Source organism: Ictalurus punctatus, chromosome 14 (genome assembly GCF_001660625.3).
Source record: "Ictalurus punctatus breed USDA103 chromosome 14, Coco_2.0, whole genome shotgun sequence".
Lineage (NCBI taxonomy): Eukaryota > Metazoa > Chordata > Actinopteri > Siluriformes > Ictaluridae > Ictalurus > Ictalurus punctatus.
This window is the reverse complement of record NC_030429.2, coordinates 2,467,563-2,486,278: the sequence shown is the minus strand read 5'-3', so window position 1 is coordinate 2,486,278 and position 18,716 is coordinate 2,467,563. Positions and strand designations below refer to the sequence as shown.

Below are 18,716 nucleotides of genomic sequence, written 5' to 3'. Positions count from 1 at the left end.
AAAAAAAAAAAAAAAAAAAAAAAAAAAGGTAATGACGCGTGGGTCTTATTTCCCAGCCACGGCGGAGAGCTGGTCTCGGATGCGTCCCAGGCCGTCTAGCATCGTGTCCAAAGTTTCTTTGCTGAGTTCCACAGTGACTGAAGACTCGCTCGTGCTGCTGCTCACATTGCCTCCGTCTTGGATCTGCACACAAAACGGATCATTGTCATTTGTTTGTTTGTTTGTTTGGGGTGTCCACCCTCCAGCGCTAGATGTCTCAGAGCTACGCGTACAGGTGTAAGGAGCCGTACGCTTTATCGCACAGACCATCGTACCTTCATGTGCAGGACGCAGGTAGGCACAGCCATGCGGCTGACGGAGTCCGACGCCGCCTTCACGTCCACCCTCCACTCCAAATCTACGAGCCGGGGCAGAGAAACTGCAGCACAAACACGCAAGAACTGATGGAGTGACGCGGTGTATTAATCAAGTGCAAGACGACAACTTGTGTTGAATTCACGATGATGGTGATGATTGGTCAGAAGGTGCGTGTGTGTGCGCGCGCTATTTTTTGCGTAAGTGGAATAACAGACGACAGATATGAAAATAATCCACTTCGGGGTGATAACGGTGTGGATTACTTCCGTATAACAGCACGGTCTCGTGTGCTTGGATGAGATACAGAATACAAGAGTGCAGGAGATACTCACTCTGACTGGACAAAGCCTCATTTCTCCATGTCGCGCTAAAAAAAAAAAAAAAAAAAGACGCACACAGTAACGACATACGTTCTGATGGACGTTTTACTGCTGAGTAATAAACCGAGGCTTTACAGTCACCTTTGCTCTAGCAGGATCTTAGTGATGAGGTTTTTGAGGTTCGAGTGGAACGTGGCCGGGAAAACAGACTGGATTTGTTCTGGTGCTGTAAAACCGTGGAACACCACATGATGTGAAAGCAGATGAAATGCCGTCAGCACCTGAGAAAAAGAGACGTGCATGAATAACCTTCCTAGCAGGGAAAGACGGTGAAATATTTATTACTGTAAATAAACGAATAAACCCCCGGGGAGCCACCTGCATGGCCTCGGCACTGGACACGGACAGGGCTCGAGCGGTGCCGTCCACCAGACTCTGTGACTCGTGCGCTCGCGAGGGGAAACTGTCCACGCATATCTGTCGCACAACATCTTTGGATGGAGCCTAAAAAGAAAAGAAATAAATAACAATTGTGTGTTTTTTTTTTTCGGCCAGAATATGCACATTTATAGTACGGGGAGAAGGTACAACCGCTCGGTCAGAAAAGGAGCGACATGACGCCAGTCCAGCGCAGTACACCGCTCACACACATTCACACCCAGGGGCCAGTTATCTTAACCAACCCAGATACTGACATGTGTTTGGACAATGGAAGGAAACCGGAGAACACAGAAGAAACCCACATGGACACCACAGACAGAAACCTGAGAGCAAACTCGAACCCTGCAGCTGTGAAGCTGCAAAACTACCTGCCCTGACTGACAGGGGGACAGCCACAGAGAGAGAGACAGACAGCCATAGAAACAAGAGAGAAACAGACAGACAGGGAGAGAGAGAGAAACGGGAAGACAGACAGCGAGAGAGACAGACAGAAACAGAGGAAGAGAGAGTGATTGAGACAGAGAAAGTTAAACAGACAGACACAGAGGGGGTGAGAGACAGACAGAGGGAGAGAAAGAAATAAACAGACAGACAGACACAAAGGGAGGGAGAGAAATAAACAGACAGACGACAAAACCAATCATATATTAGAAGGCGTTTCCAGTTTATTCTCGCCGTGTTACTGTCCCCAATAAAATGCACCTGATGTCCGTTTGGAGCTCTCAGCACCTGCAGGAGATTAAAGTTGTGTTCCTTTTGTTAAAACCACTCCGACTACTGTGTGTGGATTACCTTTAACAGGAGCTGTAATGAACTGAAGTGTTCTTCCGCTAGAGGAGCCATCTTGAGCTTACTAACGTGACTGTCACGTGACTTCACAGTCCGTTCACTCAGCTCGCTTCGGCTTTCATTCGACTCATTGCTCGATTCGGTTGGAGTCGACTCCGATACTGATTCTAAGTGAAGAGTCGATTCCATACAATTATTATGAATAATTATTTAATTATTAAATATTATTATTAATATTAGTGTTCTTTGGGTATGTGAGTCGGCTTTCAACGTTCGCCTAAAAGAGTCGACTTGTTTGTGAAAGACATATACCTGCCCTGTATAAAAATAAAAAAAAATCTTGCATTTACAACAGTCAACATTTTGTGTGGCTATGTGCATTTTTGTGTTCCTGTTTTTTTTGTGTTTTTTTTCGTGTTCAGTAATGGTTAACACATTTGCCTCACGCCTTCAGGGTTGGGAGTTCGATTCCCACCTTCACCCTATGAGCACGGAGTTTGCATATCCTCTCCGTGCTCAAGGGTTTCCTCCGAGTACCTCGGTTTCCTCCCCCAAAGACACAGACATGCGCTGTAGGCTGATTGTGATGAATGAGTGTATCAGTGTGTGTGTGTGTGTGTGTGTGTGCGCGTGTGTGTGTGTGTGTGCGCGTGTGTGTGTGTGTGTGTGTAATTGTACCCTGCAATTATAGGATGTTAATAGGATGGGATAGGATGTTATTGTTTTTTTCTGGTATTTTGTTGTACACACAAGCATATCATTTAGGCACAGGAAAAGTGGTGACTAAAAAGTCTAGGAAAAATGCTCTAAATAAAATATTATCTGCTTAATATACTAGACCTTCGAGTTTGTTGAGACAATACAGACTATACTGAAAGTAGTAATAAAACGGAGCAAACACCAGGTGGCGCGCGTGCGTGTTTGCGGACTCCGCGCCATAGTAGAAGAAGAAGAAGAGTCGAGTCTTGACGTCACGTCGCTCCGCCCTGCTGCTTCCTTTTCACAGTGGCAGTCAGCGAGACACCATGAAGGCGTCTGGCACAGTACGTAATTTATCAGTTTTAAGCCAACATTGCCCACTATAGCTCGGTGTTTATGCGTTTGAACTTCTCTTAAAATGTCCGTAGGGTTGTTTCCGGTCGCGTGTGCGATGTAAAAGCTCTATAAAGTAGTTAATTTAACGGGCTTGGTGGAGTTACAACATGGCGGCCGGGAGCCATGTGGTGTTAGCGGCAGGTAATTCTTCTAAAACGCTGCTGCGGCGAATATGAAGAGGTTTCAGACAGATATGTGATTTAGAAAATAATATTTAATGCGAAAGAGAGGATGCTTTCATCTGATGATTGGCGTACACTGTGTGTGTGTGTGTGTGTGTGTGTGTGTGTGTGTGTGTGTGTGTGAGAGAGAGAGAGAGAGAGAGAGAGAGAAGTGTAGGATTCATTGTAGAGATGATTACATTGTGTTCCTATCAGCAAGTTCTTGGAGTGAGTGATGGTTTTTCAGACCGTCTTTCACCTCTTTACTGCAGTGTTTGAGTGATTTGACGTGAAGATGAAGTGATCAAGCCCAGATTTCTATAAGCCTTGCATCCTCTGAGTTTAGTTTAATACAAACACACATTTGTGTGTGTCTCATTTTAAAGAGGTGAAGTTTGGAGCATCGTTGGTGCTCGGGTTCTACCATGGGTTCCAGTAGATGCTCGCCCTGCCATGTTTTAAACGTGTTCTTGGTGTTCCTGCACTAACTGATGTATGTTTGTTTGTATTAAACTCATTATAAAACTTTCATTTTCTCCTTCTAGCTTAGGGAGTACAAAGTCGTCGGGCGTCTGTTGCCCTCTGCCAAGAACCCGACCCCTCCTCTGTACCGCATGAGGATCTTCGCCCCCAACCATGTGGTGGCCAAGTCCCGCTTCTGGTACTTCGTCTCCCAGCTGAGGAAGATGAAGAAGGCGAACGGAGAGACCGTGTACTGCGGCCTGGTAAGGACACGGGCGACACGGTTGCTGTCTGGGTCACGGATTGTAGGGAAAACCTTTGCAGCTTTCCGGATCAGACATTTGATGGTCAAGTCAGCATGCAGAACCGATTACATAAATAAATAAAAAAACCAATGTGTGCTGGCTTTTATACTTTTTGCAAACGTGTAAGATGATTTTAATAGTCTGCGGGAGGAATTTGGGCGCTGTGTATTCGAGTTGTCTAATTCTGACTTTCATCTGTAGGTTCATGAGCAATCTCCCTTGAAGGTGAAAAACTTTGGCATCTGGCTGCGTTACGATTCCCGCAGTGGCACCCACAACATGTACCGCGAGTACAGAGACCTCACCACCTCCGGAGCCGTCACCCAGTGCTGTGAGTACTGTACCTTTGTGCTTCGTAGTAATATGATTATTAAAGGGAGGGAAATCTGCACACAAACCCAAAGATCATTGTGTGTGTGTATAATGCTCTTGCTGTGTGTGCGCAAAGAAACCGTGCCTTGTCGCCTTTCATAAGCTCTCTCGTGCCACTGAAAGTGAAATCAAGGTTCGACATCAAACCGATAAGATGGCATTCGAGTAGTCTTGGATAGTTTCCACCTCGTATAATGACGTGCTGTTTTTGTTGGTTCTGTCGAATAGACCGGGATATGGGAGCTCGTCACCGTGCTCGCGCTCATGCCATCCAGATCATGAAAGTGCAGGTGATCGCAGCCAACAAATGCCGCAGAGCCGCCATCAAGCAGTTCCACGTAAGTGTTCTTTCTTCACCGGTTCACCTGCCAACTGAGCAAGAAATTATTATATATGTTTTTTTAAGAATGTTTTTGAAGAAGTTCCTGGTACTCTTCGCGAGTTCAGCGCTGTTAGTCAGCAGGTCTCTCACTGGACTGGTGTTGTTGCCAGTTCAGCTTTAACACCTGCAAAAGAAACAAAAATGGCCAGGTACCTCTTCCAGATCAAGTGTATTGTCTTAACATCTGGCGGCTTTGAAAACTGGCGACATCCTGCTGCGGGGGTCAGTGATTCCTGGAGTAATTCTGATTGCTGGTTAACATGCTTCGTGTCTTTCGTCCAACAGGATTCCAAGATCAAGTTCCCTCTGCCCCACAGGGTCCTGCGTCGCCAGCACAAGCCCCGCTTCACCACCAGGAGGCCGCAGACATTCTTCTAAAGTGTGCGTTTGCAGTCCTGTTTATTGGGAAATATAAAAATAAAAAAAAGTCTCAACTTGTACATTTGTCTGACTTGTTTTTGGGTTTTTTCGGGGGGGCTTATTGATTTTATACGTACTTTCATATTGAAAGGGATAGGAGCTTTAGAAGTTGTTTTCATGATTGTTTCAGTCTTCTCTAGATGTTTGAATAGTAATTTGTACAGAAGGAAGGTTAAAGTTTTTTGATTCCTTTTCCCACCATCAGATTTTATTAAGTGTACATATTAAATACTTTAGAGTCAAAAGGAATCCATATTTAACTGATAATCATGGCATTCAAAGGAGGAGGAGGATGATGATAATGAACTTTATTTTTTATATAGTGCCTTGAAAACAACTTCTCAAGGCACTTTATACAAGAGTCAGGTACCGCCATAATATTTCTTGTCAGAAACTGACATTTTTTTATTTAAAATGTTGGAAATAATGGCCTCAAGTGTGTATTTGATACCGTAGTTTATCTCAGTTCATACCAGTCTGATAAATTTTTAAAAACTCCATGAAAACAGTTTCCTTAAAACAAAGTTCTTCTTTGCAAGTGGAGTGTCACAATGCAACAGCATTACAAAGCGACCATGTGACTGGAGATGCAGTTCTCTATTTGTTCCTCCTGATTGGCAGTCCAAGAGGGCTGCTAGGGATGTTACGAGAACCGATAGTTCGGTACCAAGTCGGTATCAACATTGTTAAAACATGACGGTTCTTGTTATTCTGCAGTAGCATAGGTGTCAAATATGGAAATACTTAAAATAATGTCTATATACATTAAATACATAAACACCTGGACTTTGGTGAAACACCTGAAAGACTATATTATGTTTGTTTGAGGCAGCTGCATTGTAGCCGTGAAACCAGCTAACGTTGTGCTCCATTAGCGATAGCCAGTTTTTTGTTAACGACACTAACACATTGCAGTGTTATAATCTACCTCCTAATGGTCCACCATGCATCTCCATTCAGCCCGGGTCCTGTCAGATACATGTAGCCTCATGTCACTAATAATTATTCACATGTTCATGCTTTTAATAAATCTTTTTATCCTGACACCATATCAGTGAATTTAAACTAATGCTTGCATTCAGAGTATAAGGTGTGTGTATGTGTGTGCATGCAGCTTAGCACTCCACTGTTTTATTAGTCATTATTAGATGGTGTTTGATGTTGAACTAAAATCTCCCTGTCTCTCCCTCTCTCCTTGATAGTATCAGCCAGAGGAGGATGTCCTCCAGGAGAGTTTTTAATAATTTTTAATTTCCATTTTATTTTTATACTACACTGTGGTATCAAGTATCGTGTACTTTTGGTGGTATTGGTTCTGACTGCTAGATTTTTGGTATCGTGACATCCCTAATGCCTGCTACGTCCCTTCTCTAAAAGGACCGTACCTGTTTCCAGGTGTGCTCTAGGTGTGTCTGCTACTCACCACTAGATGCAGGCATTTATGATACAGAGATGATCATATGATATTTATGATACAGAGAACAGATAAGTCGTTTTCTGGATAAATAAGTATCAGGAAATAACCTACTACTTATGTTTTTTATGATTTCAGGTCATCTATAATCTGTAGTTTTAATCATTAATATAAAGAAGGGAAGCCCATACAGTAAAACATTCGAGGACTCTGATATGATTCAGTTACGCTGAATGCCATGTTTCCGCTGAGTTTTCAGTACTAGTTTTGCACAATTATAATGATCAGTTGAATATTATTGATTTAAATACATTGAGGGGGGACATCATTAAATAAATTAGTCATAGCAAAGACATTAAACACCCCACCACAAGATGGCAGTATTTGATTAAAATACACATCATGCATCCTGCTGTCTTGTATGACTCGCATTCAACATTCTGGACACACAAGGACAAATCAGTAGGTCCTGTAACGCGTCGCATCAATTAAAGAATGGATTAACCGACCAATGAGAGGGTAATATTGGCAATTCGGTTAAAAAACATTCTTTCCACTTAGGTCACTGGACTGCTATGGGAAACTACTGTACATGCACACACACACACTATAATGGTGTAAATCCTTTGGCTCAGACCAGAATGTGTTTGTGTCACAAATATATTTTTTTTAGGGAAGAAGAAAGGAGAGAAAGAACGAACAGGAAAATAAAATAAACACTCTATATTATAGAAGACAGCTGTAACAATCGCCGTCTGAAATCCGGACTTTAGCACATGTGTTCCTTCTTTAATTACGTGTGTTATTGTCTTTATTGTGTGTGGAATACAGACTCACCATCCACTTTATGCAGAACACCTGCACACTTGCTCATTCATGCAATTATGGGAACAGCCGATCGTGTGGCAGTAGTGCAATGCATAAAATCATGCAGATGCAGGTCAAGAGCTTCAGGTAACGTTCACATCAAACATCAGAATGAGGGGGAAATGTGATCTCAGTGACTCTGACTACGCTACGCTCATGGTTTGGGGATTTCAAGTAGTATTTGAGTTTTGTGCCTCGTTCAAACACGTTGCCGATGACGATGGCCCAGACTGGTTCAAGCAGACAGGAAGGCCACTGCTTTTTACACCCATGGTGAGCATGTCAGAATGCTTTTCTGCTAACTGCATCTGTCAAGACTATTTATTTTACTTACCGTAGTCTTCCTGTGAGCACGAACCAGTCTGAGCTCTCTCATCGACCAGGCATTTCCACCAGCAGAACTGCTGCTGACTGGATGTTTTTAGTTTTTCGCACCATTCTGTGTAAACTCTAAAGACTGTCGTGTGTTAAAAAATATATATATATATCCCAGGTTTCTGGAATGCTCAAACTAGCCCATCTGGCACCAACAACCATGTGACTTAAGACATGACCGTCACCTGAAGCTCCTGTATCTGAATGATTTTACGTCTTGCGCTACTGCCACGTGATCGGCATATTGGATACTTTAATGGAACGGCCAGGTGTAAAGGTGTTCCTAATAAAGTGTCCAGTGAGTGTACGTACAGCAGGTATTTAGACCTTCTTGAAAATCTCGCCCTCAAAACCCAAAATTCAAAACCCTAGTTCTACACTTCTGTTTATTGATCTACTTTTATACCACTTGCCTTGCCACTCAGATGTTTTCCTTATCAGCCTCTTTTAGAAAGTAAAGCTTTCCCCTATTTATCTAATTAGCCTCAAAGAATCCTTAAAGTACCCTTCTTTTCCTTGACTTCCCACCCGGTGGCTAGACGACAACGAATTAAAGCTCGATTTTAGTATGTACACAACGTCTAAAGTACAAGAACAGATTTTTTCCTTCAGTTGTGAAAAACTAGTAATGACACAGAAATGTATCTGAATTTCCTGTTCCCACACCAGTCGCTTCCTTCTTAAAACATATTGTGACAGAATATATTTCAGTGAAATGGTAATACGTGCCTCGCAATCATTTTTTGGCAAACTCGACTTTTCACAACTGGTGAAATGAGTTATGGTAGCATGTCGATTATACTGTACTGTTATTGTACTGGTTGTGATTTTGGTTTAAGGGGCGAGAGTATAATTCTTGCTGACCAGCATCTGGTCAGTGTGGGTGGCAGGTGTTTTTTGTGGGCACCAATGGGGTGCAGCATGATGCAGCCAGTGTGTGTGTGTGAATCCCTCCGTGGTCTGCACTTTCCAGGAACCTTGTGCCGTGTGCATGAGCCTCGGGCCACAAAATCCACAGCACATAAAGGCTCTTAGTTTAGATTGCTGGCTGGCAGGTACAGCGGTGCATGGCGGTTGTGTTTGATTTGGTGCGTACCTGTGTTTATGAGTGACGGTTGGGGTTAGGAGTGGGTAATTAGGTCGCACACCGGAGACGGTTTGAATTTCCGTTACCAGAAAGGATAGAAGTCGTCGAATATTTGTGCCAAATATAGAAAATGGCCCCTGACCACTGAAAGAGAACATAAAGAGCAAACAAGAGATGTTAAATAGGCATCATTTCTTATTTGTTCCCTGTAATTGTGTCATTTAGAAGACACTTTTATCCAAAGAGACTAGCAAATGAGACAAGATACAATCCCAAGCACACTCCTGGAAAACTGGAAAAAGGGTGTGTTTTTTTTTTTTGGATGGGTGATTTTTGGGAAGAAGAGTGGCCAACCTGCCAGAAATGATGACAGTATGTACAGTATATAAAATGCTTTTATATAGATTAAATACAGATAAAATTCTAACAGGCTCCATTTTATATGCAGTCACAGGACTTCCTTGTGGGTTCTGTGTATATATATATTGCTTATAGCTAGAAATGATATAGAACCAACTAAATTCATTAGAAAATAATAACTGATTGAGTGGGAATAAAAACAAATCAGTCCTGCACACATCTCTAGTTGAGACTCAGGGTGTTATGTATTATCCTGTTGATGGTCCCTAACCCAGTATATGCTATATGTGAAAAGGGGGCTGAACAGACTTTCAAAATGATCTCTTTGTCAATGCAGAGAGTTCCAAAAATCACCTTTCTGGGTTACATCACAAGTGTCATCATGGACAAAGCCATGATCCAAGCATTAGCAGAGTGGCCCCCACCCTAACGCGTCAAAGACCTACAGAGATTCCTAGGGTTTGCACACCATTCCAACCCATCTCGTGTCACTCCGTAAGGGAGGATTAAAGAAACTACTCTGGAAAAAGAATAAAAGGATCATACATTCAGCACATAATACATAAATCCTTCACCTTGACCCTTATTCTAAAACAACCTGATCCAAGTTAACATTCTTACTAATGGTTGATGCGTCTGATGAAGGGCTGGGAACAGTCCTATCCCCATGCCAGAGAGCCCCGGATAAGATACAGTATGTCCCAATTTCTAAGAAACTCACACCCACAGAATGTAATGATGATGTTGGTAACTGTTAGTTGTAGAATAAGTTCTGGAGGAATGCTGGTATTCACTGGAGAGAGCTGAGAATGCCAGAAGAACCTAGAACACCTTAAAACAGCAAGGCGACCCGCGATACAAGCTCGACATGCCCTCATCTTTGCCACAGTTGACCATCTCATGTTGTCCAGGTTCCAAAAATGTTAAAGCGGATGCCCCCACATGTATGCATCCCACTGATCCCAAATCCACCACTAGCAACACCATCTTGCCAAAGTCGTGCCTCATCAGTGCCAGAAGCTGGGATATCGACTGACAGTTTGTCTGGCCTGTCCATGATCACTCTGCTTCTGCCCAGTGTCTTCCAAATAAGAGTTATGACCCTTCCAGTCTTTCTGTTGTCCTGATAACCCAAGCTCATTTCTCTATTGCCACTGGTCACTAAAGGGTTACAAAGACTCATCAACTTCTCAGCACAAAATAGTGCTGGGAAACCATTGTACAACAAATACAAAGGTTTTAGTTGAATCATGCTGTATGGGTTACGAGACTAAGATTCCTTGCACTCGCTCAGCTCAGATGGCTAAGCACCTCACCTTACCAGTCCTGCAATGTCCATGGTCCCATACTGCTGTAGTCTTTACCACAGATCTGGCCTCCTCTCAAGGCAAAATGGCCTCCTTATTGGTGATGAACTGCTCCTCTGGACCATTCCCCCCTCCTGCCTTACCTGCAGCATTCAGAACTTCTATTTCAACACATGTTCAGATACTTTGGTATCGTAGAAGACATTGTGGCAGACTGAGGGCCACTATTAATATAGCAAGTATGGAGCATTTTTGGAGAAACTAGGAGTATCCTTTAGTTTGACTTCTGGGTATCATCTTCAAGCTAATGGGCAAACTGTAAGAGCCAACCAAGAATTGTATTTGATTCTTTCAACCCTTTTGCCATGATCACCCTGTGTTACTCACCCAGCCGGCTCCACAGTGCGTGGGGTAAAATGGTGCTTTGCAGATCCACAAATTATCTACTGATTTTTTGACAATGACCAGCAGAAACGAGAAGTGTCAGTGTAAGGAATAAGAGCATGTTTTGTAATATAATCTACTTTCAGTAATATTGTACACATATCTGTAGAAGACCTGAACAGACTAGGAGTTGAGGGGTATTGAGGGAATATTTAAAAAATGTCCTGTAACCAAACCAGAAAGTATTTTTTATGTTTATATGTTAATGTTTTTTATAGTGTTCTACAGTTTTTCCATTAATATATATATATATATATATATATATATATATATGTATGTATGTATGTATGTATGTATGTATGTATGTATGTATGTATGTATGTATATATAAAGCCTTTATGTGACACAAAAATGCCTTGGTCTGCGGAAAGCATAGAGGCCAAATGCAAACAGGACTATCAGTAGCGTGCCAGAGATGAGTGTCTTTCCCACACTATACCTGAGCAGGATACTGCGTAGCCAGAAGCTTTCGGTCCGTGGCAGCCATTTTGATTGATTGGATCTTAACTTTCCCAGTTTTCAAGAGCATTTTGCAGGAGGTGCAATACAAAAAAAAGCACAGACCTTAGTCTTGGACCGTGAGGTGGTATTTATATTACAGTCTAACTTTTTTTTTTTGACTTTACTTCAATATTTTAGACCTTTTACTTAAAACCTCCCATGAGTTACAACCTTAGGGCTAATACCCCATGCCAATCTGAGAGCAGACAGAGAAAACCAACATGGAAAAGATTTCCCATGTATTCAGTGATGATTTTTTAAACTTTTTTATTTGCAATCATTTCATTTGAACTCATTACTCTCGAATTCTCTTACTATTCAGTTATTTTTCTCAAAGCATATTATTCGGTAACTACTATTCAGTATTAAGTAAGAAATTCAGTTTGGACGAGAGAACAGCTCTTGGGATATTAAGGAGTTAAATACCTTGAACGGTGCACGCTTTCATAATAATTTGCGAAGGACTGCAACGTAAAAACACGTGAAAAAGTGCACAAACTGCTTAGCACAACTGGAGTGCAAGATAGTGTGAGATAGTGTGAGCAAGGGGTTATTTATTTTAGCAGGAAATCTTAGAAGTTCATGGGTACTGTATGTATTTCTACTAATACAACTTTATAACCACAAATTAGGAAGGTATATGAGGACAAAATGGTCCATTTTGCTCATTTCTTACTCATGTTACTCATTTATAACACCATTTAAGTGTTTAAACATGCCTTCATGTTCTGCATAAACATAAAAGAGATGCCTCAGCACCAACATTATGTGATGATGGGACATGTGATGATGTACCCATTATCACTAATGGTCATGAGTCCTTAAATTGTGTCGGTTCGTGCCAGCACAGGGCTCTTTACAAGTTTCTCACAAAAATCCCCCCTTACATTCTCAAATAAAGCAGCCATTATCAGGAGCCCAGCTCTTGGCCTACTGAGTGGTGAGAGAGCTGAATACAGTAGTTTCAGTATGTTGAATGAGCTTAACTTGACCCTCGTTTTTGTTCCAAAGATCCAGCAGCCTTTCCACAAATGGATTTTTGATCCATTAAGTAAAAAAGAAGAGAGCGCGAAGGCCCTGCCTTTCAGGTTGACAGCAGGGGAATTCTGGCATGTGTTGCCAAAGGCGACCACAGGATGAACAGAGGGAAAGTCAGCCTCTCTGAGGTCCTCGCGCCAGAGCGGCGCTAAAATATATCTGCCGCCTGATTTTCACAGACAAGCGGGAGGAAAAGAACGAGCAAAAGAGCACACTGTAGCTTATTTGAATGTTCTAGATGCTGAAAGTGCACCGCAAGCGCTTTCGAAACTGCTTCCTGCTAGCGAACGTCTCACGAAAAAGTGTGAATGCCGTAAACCCAAAGCTGGCACGTTACAGAACGATATATGTTTAACAATCATGTTTCAGGTTTATGATAGGTGAAGATTACATCAATCAATATACATTTCCAGGCCACAAAATTGTGGCCTTTTGTCACTTCAACGTCTCGTCATATTTAATGCTCTAATTCGCTTAATTTGTTTGGAAATCACTGAAAAAATAGAAACAGCTGAAAACGTTCTGACACCCAGAGTGAAAACTGAAACGATCAGAATGACGCTGACTCAAAACAGCTTATTAGAGTATCTTTAGAGCTTAGCACCAAAAGACACATATGATATGAAGCACTGAAACAAACATCTAATGGGATAAAATGAGTCTTTATTCATCGCTTATACATATGCACAGTCGTAGTTGTAATCATCACATTAATCAAATTTATCTTATTGGGCGCACGGTGGCTTAGTGGTTAGCACGTTTGCGTCACACCGCAAGGGTCGGGGTTTGATTCTCACAGCTCTTTGTGTGTGGAGTTTGCATGTTCTCCCTGTGCTGTGGGGGTTCCCTCCCCAGTCCAAAGACTTGCATGGTAGGCTGATTGGTGTGTCTAAGGTGTCCATAGTGTATGAATGGGTATGTGATTGTGCCCTGTGATGGACTGGCACCCTGTCCAGGGTGTACCCCGCCTTATGCCCCATGCTCCCTGGAATAGACTCCAGGTTCCCCCGTGACCCTGAAAAGGAGTAAGCAGTTGAAGATGGATGGAAATTCATCTTATTTCACCAAATTGGCTTCCATCCTCATTATTGAGCAGCTTATAAATTTGCACTTGATCCAGCACATCCTAGTACAATCCTAATGCATTTTACTTATTTATTTTTATATAAAGGATAGCGGTAAAGAAATCACACGGTGTATGAAGGATGCAAGCTACTTAACTCTCTATTTTGAGTTGCTGAATGAATACAATAACGGCAATATCATTAGTTAATTCCCTGTGCGTTCCTGCAAAGAAAGCGTTAATAGTTCATCAATTTATTCACAAAACAGATGGTCCTCGAGATGATGTAGATGATGCAGGAGACAACATTTTGGAGGTAAATATGAGCAAATAGTGGTTGGCATTTTTTTTTTATTACAGATTTATTTTCTCTCTAGAGGAAAGAAATAGAAAGAGGAGGATTTCATTACAGTGCACAAGGCCGTTCAGTTTAGTTACAGGATGCCAAGATACAAGCTAAGATAAAGACGAGGAGGAATCCTTCATATACTGCATACCTCCAACAGAGACCGATCTGTAAAGGTAACTGACAGTTCAGATTTTACATTCATTTATGATTTAATTCATGATCATTTTTGTTCCTTTCTCTCTGTTTCTTTCTCTCTCTCACACACACACACGCTCATACATGGATGAGATGCCTGGACCCAAAGGGCTCCGTGGCAGTAATGTAGTGAGTGGTTCAGAGTTAATTAGAGTGGCATGGGCGGCGAGCTGATCGAGTCCAAAGAATGTTGGATTAGAAATCCTAAAATATTGGCTTGAGAACTTTGCCCACACCTCAGCGCACACAGTTAATCCTATCAGCATGCGTGAAAGTGTGTGTTTGCCCAGGGAATTGGGGCAAATTATTCAATTTGTCCGTTTTGAGAATGATGTTTGGATAGCTAATTTGTGGAGGACATTTCCTGTGGAGAAGAGAGAGAGAGAGCTCGCATGTGCAAGAGAGAGAGAGAGAGGGGGGGAGAGACATAACCTCGTTTTTAAAATTCTAATTTGAGGAGCAGAAACAGGCGAGCTAAAATAAACGAGACAATAATGAGAAAAAATTCTTCCGAATGGAACCCGCAGTTGCCTCGAAGTTGTATAAATAAAGCCCGGTTAAATCATACAAGAAAACACTGTGTGAAATGGTGTGTGTTTAAAGCTTTGCACTCAGTTAACTCACATCCCCCTGAACAGCAGTTTGTACATTAGCCAAAGTGATATTAATGGGTGTGGAGTGGAAGCCGTTCCTGTTACAAGAAAAGAATAGTGCACGAATTCAGCTCGAAACATATTGATCTCTTTCTATTACGTCCTAACTGATCTGATCTAACTTCTGTTTTAAGTGCTTAAATCCTGGCCCGAGTGGGAACAGATCCGGAGAATATCCTTGGAGCACCGGCGCAAGACGTGGAATACACGCGTACATCACCGGGAAACGCACACTCACTTCTATCCAATGCCAGGTTAGAGTAACCTGCTGGAGGAGGAAACCGGAATGCCCAGAGGAAACCCACGCAGATGGACATGCTAATAGAACATGACAGCGAAACCAAAGCATTGTCTCTACTTCCCACTGTACCTGTAATACTGTTTATTTACGATGTAAATGTCACTTATTAGAATAAAGTCATGCTGTCAATTGAAAAACAGGCAGTTTTGAGAGCACAAAGTCAGAATTCTAACGTTAAGGAATATTAATGTGCACGCTGACAGTCCCTTACAAATGTTCCGGGGGAAAAAAAAGAAGAAAAAGAAATCTTGGAATGAACATAAAAACCTCAGAACACATTTTCACGTGCCAAACCAATTCCGCGTATTTAACAAGCGTTGACAGTGTTTTACACTTTTAATGAATGGCAGAACATTTTGACGTATTTATTACAAGTCGACGATACTTGGAAATGTACCACGTTTATGTATACGTATTAAATGTCGATCCATTCTTTCTGAGCGTTCTTTCTTTCGTTCAATCCAAACGCATTACTTAATGAATTTATTAGGATTTGTGCAAAAACACAGCACAGAACAGTATTTTTATTTCAACCAAAGAAATGTTTACCTTGGATTAGCGGAAGAAAGAAGACGTTAGAATGGTGAAACGGTCGAAGTGTAAACGGTGTCTTCAGATTACTTAAACGTTTAATAGGAGAGACAGATAGAATAAGAGCGATATTGTTGCTGGCCGTCGCTCCGGTTTTACCCACCGTGCTGTGGTTTGGTCTGAAGGCATGCACCTGGCATCCGTAATGTGCAGTAACATGTAACATGCACTGCTTCGAGGCCTATCGGTGACTCGTGGCCTTGGCTGGCCGTTAGATTGTGGCTCCTTCATAAAACATCCTGGAGAACGGCCTTCATCAATCAATCTCTCTCTCTCTCTCTCTCTCTCTCTCTCTCTCTCTCTCTCTCTCACGATCTCTCTTTCCCAGGTAACAACGTATTGACTGTGTTCTCTGCTAATCAGCCCTGTCATGTCACTCTCTGTGTTTCTACGCTTGGGAACACTTGGTGCTTCCATTCAGTTAGATCTGACTCTAATTTTGAGCTACTGTGTCACAACAGTGAAGGTCTGGAGCTACGTTATTAATATTCTTAGTTTTGTCATTCGAAATGTGTCCAATGCGTACTTTCAAAGTTTGCTGAGAAAAATCAAGATCCAAAGCAAATCGTGACAAACTACCAGCGTTACGGTGTTCAGTCGCTACGCTAAGGCTGGCGTATTGGGAAATCTTTTGGGAACGCTGGAAGAATTTGGTTCCGCGAGACTGGAAGTGAAGGCTTGACAATCCTGTCAACAGTTACATAGAATATGTTCAAGAGTCTTTTCTAAGATACACTATATTTGTCCTATTCTAGCCAAACCACTCGATCACATACAATTTGTTGTTGTGGATCAAGCTGACTTAACGGTGCGCGTGTTTCAAGACACGACCATCCAAATATGATCGCTTGACTGTTTTTTCTTTTTAACCTCATTTCTTTCTGTTCGAAAAACGCCTACATGAAGCACTGGTTATAAAATATTACCAGTCAAGCCATGTTTAATGCGTGGATATAAAAATAATAAATAATTTACGAAAAAAAAAAAAAAAACGTTAGCAGAATGTAACAGAACTTTCATGAGACAGTGCGCTTAATTTACGAGTCGAACAAACATGAGAGAACTAGCGGGGAAGGTCATTGCGTACCTGAATTTCACTCGGTCAGGACGCCAGAGAGCCAAATCCTGTTGGAGGTCTTGGTTCCCGTAGCATGATGGGACTTTTTCTGTGCAACCTGAGAGGGTGACAAGGCAACCGCATGCTGGGACTGTCATTGCAGAGAACTTGGAGTTTGACTAACTGCTTCCCGTCCTTTCAAAGGCTAAGCCCTGACTAAGGCCTGGGAACTGCAGCGGAGCTGTACTCGTCTGAATGGAGGCCTCTGTTCCTTTTGCTCGTGCCTTACACCATCTCCAGCACCTGCCACCCACCAAGTCCACCACATCACCTAAACCTTTCTCAGCCCTGATCTCCTCCCTCTAGCTGCCTTCTTGGGAATTTTAAACCTCCCAACTAAATCACTGAGCGAGCGCTTAAATGGACTGAGCCATGCTCCCTAACACCATTTCATTACATACAGGTGGACAGACGGACAAGACTTGTGAAGTTGAACTCTTTTGCTATACTTCAGTATTATTGCAGTGTATTCACACTTTACTTGACTATTATGGAAATTCACTACATCTAAAATACGTTTACTTAGCTACATTTCCAACAAAAGGAAAAAAAACCTTACTTTTTCCTCCATGCATTTTATTTAGACTTGTACAATAATAAGTGTAATAAGTCTGACTGTACACTGTACACTATATAGATCATTAGAATTAGAACCAGTTTAGCATATCAGTTTAAATGAGGGTAGAAAAAAAAACTATCAAGAACTGTTCCGTAACCTTCTACACAGTGAATTTAGCGCTTTAGCTATCTGTGCGTCTGAATCTGAAACTTGAGGATTAGCGCAACTCAGTAAAATCTCTCTATATACTGGAGTAAGCAAAGACTTGTATAAAATAAAGCATCTCTTTCCCACCTCTCTAGAAGGCATGAACGCCATATAATTTGAAAAAGCAAGAAATGCTCATTGCTAACTCTAACTGGCTATATGTAACAAAGCTAGCGTGTTTTCTTTGCTAATACCAGGTAAACTAGCATTGATTCCTGCAGCTAATGTAATTGGCTAGGCCGTAGTGCAGACTTGCAGAGATTTAATGCTGTCCTAACACTTTTAGTTCCTTTTCACATTAAAACATGACTTTAATTTAATTACATCAGTTAAATCGTTTACTTTGTACTTTTTAGTACTTGAGTGCATTTTTTTTTTTTGGCTGGATAGCCTACGCACGTGCACTTTTAACTGAATAAGAGTTTGTCTATAGTTTCACTTAAGTAGAATTTCCCAGTACTTTGTCCACCACTGATATGTTCAATCTTTAACGGACATCTAGTATCGGAGCAAAGTTTTAATACAGTGGATATAGTGGATCCTCGCAGAACTCTCAACAACCAACAGGTAGGACTGAAATTCCTGCTTTTAAATTAGGATAGAAAGCGTGTCGTGGGTTTGGACGTGTGTAGATGTGTCAAGGTGGCCTGCGGAGCTTTTTTTTTCACCTTTCTGCTAATCCAAGACATGGAAACAGCAGAGCTTTGTAGCATGTAGCCTTTCCCCAAGCTGAAGGCTACAGTGAGATATAACAATCAATCCCACAACTTTACACATGTAAACGTATATGTATGTATTCTCCCCTCTCTGACACAATGAACCAGTCTAGAAATGTGGCATCAGTGACTCTCTGTATATATATAAAACTACTGCCCTCTAGGGGCCGCATGTCAGAGTTACAAGTGGCAGATATGTCAGTATGTACAGTACAATATGAAGTCCATGTTCATAATGTACTGTTATTGTAATTATGACTTATTATAGTAATACCAATATTAATAATAATAATAATAATAACAACACAACATACAGTTTAGCATTATGACACACTACAGGTATAATGCTGCAAAATACAGCAGCAGTGAAGTAGTTTGACTGTATATGTCTAAAACAAACAAATATATAAATGCCACACTATACACCGTGTAACATTTTTTTTTTAATTACTGGATTAAGATCTAGCT

General features: G+C 41.7%; 2 protein-coding genes and 1 non-coding gene across 3 annotated transcripts; 2 read left to right on the top strand and 1 right to left on the bottom strand.

Annotated features, from left to right (window-relative positions):
- Positions 1–4: 4 nt before the first annotated feature.
- On the bottom strand, positions 5–2,062 carry commd9 (COMM domain containing 9). The gene is made up of 6 exons (XM_017485124.3): positions 1,911–2,062; positions 1,056–1,181; positions 819–958; positions 690–724; positions 315–418; positions 5–183 (listed from the first exon to the last, which is right to left on the bottom strand). Exons 1-6 carry the CDS (start codon positions 1,959–1,961, stop codon positions 46–48), a joined length of 594 nt encoding a protein of 197 aa, XP_017340613.1. The 5' UTR covers positions 1,962–2,062; the 3' UTR covers positions 5–45.
- Positions 2,063–2,923: 861 nt separating this feature from the next.
- rpl18a (ribosomal protein L18a) lies at positions 2,924–5,122 on the top strand (the record flags this gene model as incomplete). Its single annotated transcript, NM_001200117.1, is given in 5 exon segments — positions 2,924–2,950; positions 3,709–3,888; positions 4,132–4,261; positions 4,531–4,640; positions 4,970–5,122. Coding segments are annotated over 5 exon segments (531 nt in total). The 3' UTR covers positions 5,063–5,122.
- Positions 4,316–4,446, top strand: LOC124628929 (small nucleolar RNA SNORA68). Its single transcript, XR_006983698.1, has one exon. It is a non-coding gene; the product is annotated as a small nucleolar RNA SNORA68 (small nucleolar RNA).
- Positions 5,123–18,716: the final 13,594 nt, after the last annotated feature.

Coding starts and splice junctions, on each gene's coding strand:
- commd9 (XM_017485124.3), bottom strand. CDS start 1,961: ATGGCTCCTCTAGCGGAAGAACACTTCAGTTCATTACAGCTCCTGTTA. Junction 1,182..1,910: donor CATTACAGCTCCTGTTAAAG/GTAATCCACACA, acceptor TTTTCTTTTTAG/GCTCCATCCAAAGATGTTGT. Junction 419..689: donor TGAGGCTTTGTCCAGTCAGA/GTGAGTATCTCC, acceptor TTTGTGCTGCAG/TTTCTCTGCCCCGGCTCGTA.